Raw genomic sequence first — 11708 nt, forward strand, 5'->3', positions numbered from 1 at the left:
CGGTTAGAAATGTATTCTTATATGAATGATCAAACGAGCGATGTAACAGTCGACAGATTATCGTGTAATTAATCAGCACCTGAATAAAATTATGAGGCGCTGCAGACAATTTTGAATTATCGGACCAACAACACAGGATTAGTTAATTGAAGTAAACTATAACAATTCTGCAAAGTTAATCATACCAGTCCACACAGGAGTAATTACTTAAAACTGCGAAATTTCATAAGGAATTAAAATCGCATATTATGTTCTGTATCCATAAAAGAGATTGAAAAGATAACTCGGAAACACACGTAGATTGTCATTAATAATTAATTAAAAATAGAATGCGCGCGAACAACTAAAACGTCAAGGCAGTAATAAAATCTATTCTGTTGAAGCATATCACTAGAATGAGTGTGCCATATAAAAATGAAAAGAAAATAGGAATATATACCCGTAACAAATTTTGATGGCCTTTATTAGATATTATCATTCGACCATAACAAAGACCGCCACGGAGAAGCTTTCGTCATTTTCCGGCGTAAACAGTGCTCCAGTTACGATACATTTAAGGTATGATCTAATTTGAAATGTTTTGACCACATTCACTCTACACTACGTAGCAAGACCGTAAAATCAAGGAGTGAAAATAAATAGCCAAGTTAAGAGACAAATTAGTATATCTTACCTGATTGCAAAGTTTCACCGGTCCAGGTGTCCAGAATTCTGCCAGGCATATTTATCCACTATCGCCTCCTCACATGAATTTGGTTGAATATAATTGCTGAATACTAACTAAATCAGCCCACAAACGCACACACGTTAAATTGTCTACTGAACGCTTGATGCACCATCGCACCACCAATACATCACACACTCACGACAGCCACTTTGTGATTAATCAATTAAAACGCACATCCATCCATCCTGATGCCATATCCTCTTTCAAGAAGTCTTCTCCTCTCTTCCCACCACTGAGATGAGACCTAAGATCTTTCTCACCACGTTCGTCTGGGAGACTGCGAGTGCGCCCTAAGACCGGAGTGCGCGCCCATCGAGAGACTGATGTTGATTGGCGGATATCATCCTCAACCTGCACCCACTTCGAAAATACATGCCATTCCCGACGACCACGCAACCGAATAATACGGCAGGATAGAGAACTATTGCTGGATGGCAAACGCTGGGTACTCCTCCTGGCAGTGAATTGACGAACTAATAGTAATTGTAACACTTGTAGTATTTTTAATGTTGTTGTTTGCGACTCAATGAATTCTGAGATCGAACTGAGGGTATTACCGAAAATTTTACTATCTTTTAAGCTTCAGATTTCTTGGTTATGAACCTGCGACAGTTAGTATTGAGTTGTATGTAAATTAGTTGTTTCGCTGACAATAACGAAGTATTGTGCGAATTGTAAACATGGCAGCCGGCAGATTACAGGGTGTCCAGAGAGTTTTAGGAAAGTTACAAGCATCTGTAAATGCTGGAAATTACTATGAAGCGCATCAGATGTATAGGACATTATATTTCAGGTAAGCCCAGAAATTGCGTGAATTTCAACTTATGGGTGTCTACATTCATGCACAGATATGCAATATTCAACCATGCTCTTGTTTCTATTATTTATATCCCTTTAAATTCCAAGATTTTCGATTCACAATATTGTCGCCGCCGATGCATTTGCTAATGGCATTTCTAGTGCGCCCAATTTGTGGCAATTAAGGCCCTTCCTATTTTCCTAATGTTGTTCTCTAAAATCTTGATTTCAGATATTGTGCGCAGAAAAAGTACGATGAATTACTAGAACTTTTATACGACGGTGCGATGTTGTTTTTTAGGCATGATCAGGTAAGCGTTAAAATAAGTAACATTAAAAGTGTACTTAGAGGCACCTTTAAGTTTACAATCAAAGCAACAACTTATTAATAATCTGACAATAAATTGCGTTTTGTTACGTTATTTCGTTGTAGCTAGCTAGTGGGGCTGATGTTTCATTACTCTACGTAGATGTACTCAGCAAAGCAGAGAAACAGCCTTCCGAAGTTTACATTAACAAATTGTGTGGGTGAGTTAGGCGTGGCTTTACATTTATAGCTGCGTTCGCTTGATAAATATCTATGTCCCCTAACAAGTAATAACTTCAAGTCTTTATAAAACTAAACCTGTTAATTATTATGACAATGAGTGCCGAAGTATGACAATTCTAACAGTACCGATTACTGCTGTTGCTCTTCTGTCTGTCGCAGAATTAAACATTTTGTTATCGCATTCATTTTATTGTCTACAGGTCTATGCCATACCAACTGGTCATTAACATCATGGGAATAATCATTTGCTTTGATGTAATGTGTTATTAACGTCAATGTATTTTTCATTATTGTTTTGTTTGGGCAAAGTATTTTCCTGTTGCGGGCTTTAAATTACTTCAAAGCATCTTTACTCCGTTCCATTAAGTTCAAGTTAAAGTTCAATTGAATGCCATAATTTCAGGCTCTTTGCTATGATGAAGCCGGACGAAGTAGCTGAGAGAGATGTATTCTTAGCGTCTGCCCTAAGGTGGTCAGCCTCTTGTCGCTCGTCTGGTAATCAGCATTTTAAAACCGGACATCCTCTCCTGCATAGAAGCATTGCACAAATATATTGGCAAGGTGAGAAATATGTACCGAAAGGAAAGGTAACGCCACCAGAGAGCACACTACATGTAGACTATAATACATGTGCCATATCTAAGTAATGTATGATTTTGGGATCTGCATCACTCTGTAATGCTCTTGCGTTTATTTCACTTTAAATGTTTTTCAAATGGAGAGTTCTTATACATTTTTATCGCGATATAATTCACGGTGTTTATACTACGTATCTATCAAGGAAATAACAGCATTACTCCTCCTTTTTTTCCTATGATTTGGGTCACATTTTCTTCATAAGTGGAGAGTGCGCGAGTTTTTTTGTATGGAAATCTTTTTTCTCTTCTATTAGTTGTATATTTCCTTCAAATTTTGTGTTATGTTGGTTATTTTTTTATTGCAGAAACGAGTGTATTGTTATGTTTGTCAACTTCAGTAGTGCTTAAGATATCTTTTACTTATATTGATGAGTTCTAACTCATCTTCATGGCAATGGGGGCCATCAGGGGAATTAAAAAAAGCAAAATAATCACATTGTAACGACTCTAATTAGTTGTCTATCTACTATTAATTTTTCAAATGATATCAAAAATCAAATCTATGAAAATAATGATGTTCTCCAACAATATTTTACTTTTCATGGGTGTGATGTGTGATTTGTTTAGTGAGGTTGGGTTCAAGGGAGTTTTTTTTCTGCATACATCTCTGGAATTCCGAAACTGAGGATTTGAAAGAATCTGTCATGTCATTAAAACATTTGTAGTTCTCTGACTGGGGCATCCCTCAATACGTTATTGTTGTACGATTGCGATTTCAATAATATCTGTACCTGCTGTACATAAATAATATTGTAAATTAAAATTTTCTGTGGGACCACTGGTGTGGCGTGGTGTCATCCTTTACTGACTATCAAATAGAAAGTAATTTGCTGTTCTGCTTCTACATTAAGAGTCTCTAATTATAATTTTAATTTCTCCTTTTTTCAGAAAAGAACTACAGCATGGCAAGGTATCACTTCCTTCATTCTACTGATGGACCTGGCTGTGCCAAAATGCTTGTTGAGCTTCACACTCAGCAGGGTTATGCTAGTGAGATAGATCTTTTCATTGCACAGGCTGTCCTACAGTAAGTAAAAGCTCTGATGCATTTGAAAAAGAATCTCGTTTAAAAAACAGAAGTTTAGTGTAAGAAAAAGAGTTGTCAGTGACTATGTTATGTTTTATTATTTTGAGGGATGTCTCTTAAGAAGTAGTCCATTGTCTATTTTTTCCAGGAAATCACTTGGCGCCTATTGTTGTCAAGTGTCAGTGGCTGTTACAGGGTCTTAACCCTGTTTGGGTGGTCACCTGGTTAAATTTTCTTGATACTAATCCGATATTAACAAATGATAGTCCTGGCCAGTGGTGGGTCCAGACCTTTCTGGAGCTAGGGAGCGTAAGCCCCCTCCACCCACTTAGGCTATGCAATTAATGCTAGCTGAAATGGTAATTGCTAATGCTGAAAGTTTTTGCTTCCACTTTCCCATTTATGAGGTTATTTTTCATGTCCTTGCACATGTTCATCATCCACATTTCTCTAGCTTTCCTTGCTTAGCCATATATGTATATATTTATGTATGTGAGGATCCTAATAACTTTGTTTAGCCTTAATGAGAGTATATATAACATTGAAGATGGCCATGATTGTGTCTGGCTGAAACTCCCTGACTTCTTTCACAGTATTTCAGGCCATTTGATGCCATAGTAATAAATTTTTTTTGGTGATACTAACATTATTAATTACAGTTGAGTATTGTATTAACCTTGAAACGTATTATGTAGAATTAAATCAAAATTATTTTTTACAAATTTATTGCATTATCTGAATGACATGTTTAGAAAGCAATAGTTAAATATCATATACCTATATAACTTTGAGTACCATAATGATTAATAATTACCATTTCACTTGTATTGCAAAGTTCAAGTTTTCAAAAACCTTTGTATACTCAAATTTTCAGGATTTCCAGATGAGTTGTCATCCCTGATGGCCGTTCATGGTTCAGCATTTATGTTTAAATGATTATCTCCCCTACGTCTTCTGCTATTTTCCCCACCCATGAGTAAATCTGATAAATAAACCCAACCGATAAGATGATTCACCCTCTCTCAAAACTCAGTATGCATTTTGTATTACTCAAAGTTTTTTTGTAGAAGCTGCCAAGCTTCATCATTCTTTCTGGTACTTTTAGTGAATTATTATTCTTATTATTTTATTATGTAACACTCCCAAATCTAATTTTGCTAGCATCATATTATTCCCCTCCCTCAAAATTTCTGCTCTGCCATTCATAAATGACTATGCAGTTTGGTTGCAGGCCAGGCAAAATATATTCTTAAATTCACTTGAATCAATCCATGAATCAATTATACTTGTAGTAACATTGGATGTTGATAATTTTTGATGCTCTAGTTTTAATATTATTAGTAAGTACATGGTTATTGATTAAAAAACAAACTTTGCATAAATTGTTGTCATGTGCTTGAAATGACTCACTTGTTTTTTTTTTTATCCTCTCACTGCAGGTATCTCTGCCTCAGAAACAAATCAACGGCCAATGAAGCTTTTAAGAGCTACACATCTCAGCACCCAAACATAAAAAGGGGACCACCATATTTATTGCCACTTCTAAACTTCATTTGGTTTTTGCTGCAAGCTGTGGAGAGGTGAGTTCTGTGTTGGAGGTTTATTAACTCCTGGTAATAATTTTTAAAAATTACTTTAGATTAAATGAAGCTCTTGTATATGCTGGTTTAGACACAAAGTTTTAAAATATAGTACATTTTTGTTTTAGTGGAAAACTTGCAGTATTTAAGGTTCTTTGTGAAGAATATCAACTAAGCATAAAAAGGGATCCATCCTATAGAGACTACTTGGACAAGATTGGCCAGATATTTTTTGGAGCCGTGCCTCCTCAAAAGCCACAAGGACTCTTCAGTAAGTTACTTTTTTTGTTCCTACTTTGAGTTCAATAATTAGTATTTATGACCAATTTTTTGATCCACGTACTTTTAAATCACTTGCTGTGATTGTTTTTTCCTCTCAGGCAATTTCCTGGGTTCTATAATGAGTGCTATGGAAAATTCAGATTCGGAGGAAGACAGAGGGCCTTCGACGTCAGGTAGTCAAAAAAGAATGGAAACTGATGAATTGGATTGATGTGCATGTGTCAACATTCTGTTATGAAATTTGAAAGTGTGTGCAGAAATTTCTAGGGTTTGGATTGTCTTGATCAGAAATCTCCCTGTGGTTGTGTGCAAATGGTTTTATGGGACTATCCATTGTATAGGTTCATTTTCAAATTGGGATACGATGATACGAAGATGCCAGTGATGTGCAGTGCTACCCCATCTTGATTGAGTCCATTAGGTTATGAGAAAATGAACGTGAAGTGATAGGTAAACTTTGTGTGGAGATGCATTGAGTGAATGGAAATAACAAATAAGCCCATCATTTTGGTATTTTGGGATATTGTACTATCCTTTCTATCAATTATTTGATGTGTGGGTATGTACATACAATGTATAGATATAACTATTTAATAAAATAGATCGAAGTGTTGTCCTGTTATATCTGACTCAGGATTTAAGAAAGTTTGTCATTACCTTCTGTTGTGGATATTGAGAAAATAATAGGTATCACTAGAAGTATTCAAAACTTTTTGAAGCAAGTAGAAATTTGTTTTACAAATCAATGTTCCTTAATAATTTTTCTTCATTTTTGAATTGTCTAGCGGTTGTCAGTAGATACCATCCAGTTGAACTGGATGTCTAATTAATCAAGGCACCCAATTTTCACGAACTGCTATAACTACGACAGTTGTGATGGTGGAGCGACATTTACTCGGTTTTGCAAAATCCTTGATTAGGTGATGTGTTGACGAGATCCCGAGAAAAACCATGAAATTCATCATCGTCATAAGTCAACAATCCTGAGGCACATTTCACTTGCATGCGGACGGTCTGCGCTACGCGTGCGGGTATGTTTCCATTGGCGTTAATGGAAGCTTACACATGAGTGCGCACGAGGAGGAGCCACCTGCGTGGCCCCTCCGTGGATCATCCGTGAGCGCACGGGCCACTGGCAATGAGACAGGTATGTGCTTACACATGAACGTGGATTGCTGATGTGGACCAAGTAGATTTGTCAGTAGAATTGAGCAAGCTTGGAGATAACAGTGTGTGTCTTTTTGCTATTGATAGTGAAATCGACACTGAGAAAATAATTGAAAAAATTACCATATATCTCCGAATATAGTCCCCCCCCCTAATTTTGAGGCTACAGTTTTGGGAAAAGTTAAAAAAATGCGTTTGAATATAGTCCATCCCTAATACTTTAACTTGGGCATTTTTGGAAAAAAAGGGGGGACTATATTCAGACATATACAGTATATCCATTAGCGCATAGTTCGGTAAATATTGTAAATATGATTACTTGAGCAGCTTTGAATTTTCTTCATGCCACAATAGGGTGCACCCAAAACCTCCTTTGACGGGCACCTTTCTCCCATTTTTTCTAACCTGTCCAAAAGCAATTGCTTAAATTGCATTTGGTAATGTGACGTTCTTCTACCTTGACAAGCTACACACAGCTGACATTGTGCTGGATGCAGACGGATTTCGTCGTGCCTATGTGAACAACAACGACCGCGGGTGTAGCGAGGACTGTACACGTCCACGCTAAATGTAAAACGGGCCTAAGGTTGGTTTGATGCAGCTATACATTCTGATCTCCTATCTATTACTACTCTCCTAAGTATTACATCTCATTAACATCCTTGCTAACTGGTCACATTTAACTGTTTCGGGGCTATCCCTTGTCTTTCTTCACGTCCACCTGTCCTCATACCATTGTTTTCATCAGGCCTCATGATGTGGCCAACTATGCTGTCCCACCTTCTTAGATTTTTAGACAACCTCTATTTTCTCCCACTCTTCTCAGCACTTCCTCCTTGCATATTTGGTGGATCCATTTTATCTTCATCATTTTTCGGTAGCACCACATTTCAAATGCTCCCACTCTTGACTTTTCTGGTGCAGCCAAAATCCAGCTGTTGCCTCCGTACATTTTATCATATGCTCCATGTATAGTATCTGATAAATCGTTCCCTTTGTTCTCTGCTTGTATTTCCAGCCATGAGTACATTCTTATTTTGCAGAATGCCCTCTTTGCCTGCGACTACTTCTTTCTTCGTCCATCAGAAGTTTTTGGCTTCCTAGGTGGTGGAACTCTTTCACCTCTTTAAGCAAGCTTACCCAATTCAATGTTAGATCCTTTCTCCTATTTTTTCTGAAGACTGATATCTAAATTTTCTCTTTTCGATTCTCAACTGATATCTGCCCATTGTCTTTCCCATATTAATCCGATTTTTGCGAGTCATTCTGGCTCTCTGTTCAAGGCATTCTGTCTTGGCTATGACAACAGTGTACTACATAATTCTTTCTCCATGGATATTGTCACCTGGAGCTTTGTCTTTGATTTCATTGATGGCTTTCTTGATGTGAACATTAAAGATGATAGAGCACATCCTTGTCTCACTGGTTTGCTATTCTAGTCATCTAGTTTGCTGCATACTAATATCTTAGTATTCTTTTTGTTGATTTTCCACTGGTATCTGGCCATTTTCTTTTTTATATTTGTCAAAGTATTCTTCTAATCCTTCTCTGTCTCGGCTAAGACTGCCATGTCATCAGCAAATCGCTGCATACTTATTTTTTCTCCATGGATACTGACACCCAAAGCCTTATGCTTGATTTCATTGATGACTTTCTCTACATAAACATTCAAAATTATGAGGGACAATGCACATCCTTGTCCTACCCCTTTTCTTATTCTTGCTTCTGCACTGTTGGTTCCAGATTTTATCACAGCTACTTGGTTTTTATATAAACTGTGTACAAATCTTCAGTCATTGTAGTTAAATTTCTTTCAGAATTCTAAGCATTGAATTGCATTCCACATTGTCAAATACCTTCTCAATATTAACAGATGCTACTAAGGTCCATATTTTCTTTTTTAATCTCTTCCTCATGAGCAGCCTAAAGGCCAAATGTACTTTCCTTGTGCCCTTGCTTTTCTTGAATGTGAATTTTTCCTACTCCAGGAATTCATCTGCTCTTTGATTTATTTGTCTGTAAATGATCCTTATCAGTATCATAGATGCATGTGTCGTCAAGTTTATGGTCATAAAATCTTCTCACTTCTCTGCTAAAGTCCTCCAGTCCACCAGAAAGATCATGGCCATGGTTTTCTGGGACCAAAAATGATTTCCCCTGGTTAATTTTTTGCGTCATGGATAAAAAGTTAAAGCCTCCTGGTATTATGATACCCAGAAGAAGCTTCATTGGGCTATCTAGAATGAGGAATAGGGTGGTTTCTTATTATTTTTTTATTGCCTAAATCGAAAGATTATTACTCCTGAAGTACGCATGTCATGCTCTTAGATTTTTTAATGATATCTATTTTTTGTGATTAAATGAAAAGTGAAAAATTTCAAGCGCGCGACAATGTGACGGCTTAGTATGAATGCTGGAAAAAGTCCGTGTGATGTATTTCTGGTACCTGTTGCCACCGTGTGAGGTGACATTGGGGCGAGGCTTTGAGCGCTGATACGACGGAGGATGGTAGCAGGTAGCGCTTGGCTTAAATAAAGATTATTAATACCCTATCAAAGAAGGAAACTTTCCGACCTTAACCAGTTTTAATAGGTGATTATTAAGACATGTTTCCCTGAGCTCTGTGCCTCATGCATGCATTGGTGATCTCAGACGATGTATAACTCCTATCTACTCCTATAGAAACTAGGTCCCTGTGACGTCACGTGGAGTGGCATCGCATGGGCGCCAATCTGGCCTTTTTCAAATGAGGATAAAATTGACCCTTGCCATTCGTCTAAACCGGTATTTCTAAAACCAAAAAATTTGTATATGAATACACTAATGGTGAGTAACGAATCACAATCAATGCCTTTCGTTTTCTTTGATGAAGGAAACTACCCTATTGAGGAACCTGGATAGCATAGTGGCATGCTCGGTGGACCGGAAAGCCAAAGGTCCTTGGTTCAATTCCCAGTCAAGGGAAGGTAATAGCCAGATCATGTTTGAAAATTTACGAGGAAACGAAAGAATCAGTCACCAACTAAGGAGGTGGCAGGAAGCCAATATGAGGGGATTTCAAAGCTTACTTCTTGGTATATGAAGTTTGTTGAGGTCGCTGAAACATATCTTGTTTACAAAAAGATTTTCAATTTTTTCTGTTGAAAACTTAATTTCTGGATGGCCCTTGTGTAACTCTCCCAGGCATTTTTTCTATCTCTTCACTAAGTCTTCGTTTTCAGGCAATATATTTCCACACAAGTCCCTAATGCAATTACATGGTTCCTTAATACTCTGTATGCAGCTTCCACTTTCCCCGGTCTTACTCAAAAAATTTTTCATCACGAATTTCACGCTTATTCCTGGCATTTTTCATTTGTATCTTCTTCATACTTGATTCTTAACATGTTGCGCACCAGGGTATTTTTGTAGAAGAAATACATGCCTGGGTAGAGGTGTGGAGATTAAAAACTTAAATTCAATCGATTCGGCTTTTACTTTTTGAAAATCCATGTTGAAATGAAAGTACACAGCCCTGGTAACTTTTCACTGGAAAATTATTTATTGGTACGACGTGTTTCAATGCTGAGGCATCAATCTCAAGTAAACTTTTATTATATCGACAATCTAATAAATACCCTAATTCTGGCAGGGGGGGGAGGGAGAAGGGATATACAGGGGTGGAAATTTGGGGTGGAGTGGGAGGGTTGGTGAGGGAATGGTTGGGATGCGTGACTAAGCCCACGCTAGATTAAAAATTAGTGCTAATTTTAGGCAAACAGCCTTTGAATTTAACATGTTAAAAGTTTATGTTGAAAATATAACTGTACCTATTAAAAAATTACGATATGTCAATTCATAATAGCCAATGAACAACAACTGAAAACATACTACCAAATACTTGTAGTATGCTTTGAAATTGTTTAAGTTGATGTGCCTATGTGACAAGAATAATCCATCATCTGTCCGGATTACTACAGAAACAAATGACTAGAATTATCACCATCCATACAAAATTGTGTCAGCGACCACTAACTCGTGCTCTAAGCTGATTTCTTGGAGCCTTTCTCCTCTTTTATTTCAATTTCCTAATAAAATTTGTTCACTAATACTTCCCTTCCCTAATGCTGATGAAGGCATTCCAATCACCTAAAAAGGTAAGGTTTTCTTCACCTCTTACCTGTTCAATTACTTCACTTATGGCATTGTAGGCATCTACAACTTCATCATCCATCTTTAGTCTGTTGTAGGCATGTACACCTGTACTACTATGGTATCTACACCATAGTAGTACAGGTGTACATTTTAGTCCAACTTCAGCATAAATATTCTTTCATTGTCCTGCAGTAAGCTTTTCACATGCATTCCAGTACCTAACCTCAGCATTACCATTTAGAGATCTTACGTGTTTAATCCTGTAGCTTCAACTCTTCAGGCTACTTCATGTCACTGAGAGGTGAGAATATTTTTAGGACCATAAGCTTGACGACAGATGGATTGAAGATACTGACAAGAATGATTTATAGAAAAATATAACGAAAAGCAAACAAATTTCTGGATGAGAACAAATTCTCATTTAGGAAAAGCAAGGGTACAAGAAATGTCCTTGGTCTCATGGTTTCATGAAGTAATTGATTACTTATTTCCCTAGAGCTCCGCCTCGTCACCCCCTAATTTGTATTTGAAGCCCATTAATAATAATAATTTTTATTCACTGTAGGCAAGAATAGTTGCATAGTTTCGTCAAATTGAATAAAATTAAATTTACAGAAAATCAATAAAGGGCCTCTGCCCATATCACACAATACATTCACAACACATTATATGTGCATAGAATGGTACAGTTGTATTATATGTATAGACTTTGCCTTACTGAGGATTTTCCTTGCAAAGTAAAAAAACTTCTTCTGATGTATAAAGTGGTTTTTTTGAGCACAAAATTTTTCAGTTCAGTTTTGAA

The 11708-nt window shown here is 37.0% G+C and overlaps 2 protein-coding genes across 4 annotated transcripts in view; one reads left to right on the forward strand and one right to left on the reverse strand.

Annotated features, from left to right (window-relative positions):
- Positions 1–1055, reverse strand: part of LOC124155990 (nascent polypeptide-associated complex subunit alpha, muscle-specific form) — a 145551-nt gene extending 144496 nt beyond the window's left edge. For 2 of the 3 annotated variants that reach the window (XM_046530258.1, XM_046530278.1), the window contains exon 1: positions 674–1054. In XM_046530258.1, the coding sequence (XP_046386214.1) occupies positions 674–722 (49 nt within the window). In that variant the 5' untranslated portion in view covers positions 723–1054. Of the gene's footprint in view, positions 1–673 lie in introns of all 3 variants that reach the window. The other variant, XM_046530248.1, reaches the window with a different exon arrangement.
- Positions 1056–1187: 132 nt separating this feature from the next.
- LOC124156006 (Golgi to ER traffic protein 4 homolog) lies at positions 1188–6224 on the forward strand. The gene is made up of 8 exons (XM_046530290.1): positions 1188–1520; positions 1758–1836; positions 1959–2053; positions 2479–2636; positions 3602–3740; positions 5180–5320; positions 5449–5591; positions 5701–6224. The coding sequence occupies exons 1-8, from the start codon at positions 1408–1410 to the stop codon at positions 5811–5813; spliced, it is 981 nt and encodes a 326-aa protein (XP_046386246.1). The 5' UTR covers positions 1188–1407; the 3' UTR covers positions 5814–6224.
- Positions 6225–11708: the final 5484 nt, after the last annotated feature.

This window comes from Ischnura elegans, chromosome 1, assembly GCF_921293095.1.
Source record: "Ischnura elegans chromosome 1, ioIscEleg1.1, whole genome shotgun sequence".
NCBI classification, from domain to species: Eukaryota; Metazoa; Arthropoda; class Insecta; order Odonata; family Coenagrionidae; genus Ischnura; species Ischnura elegans.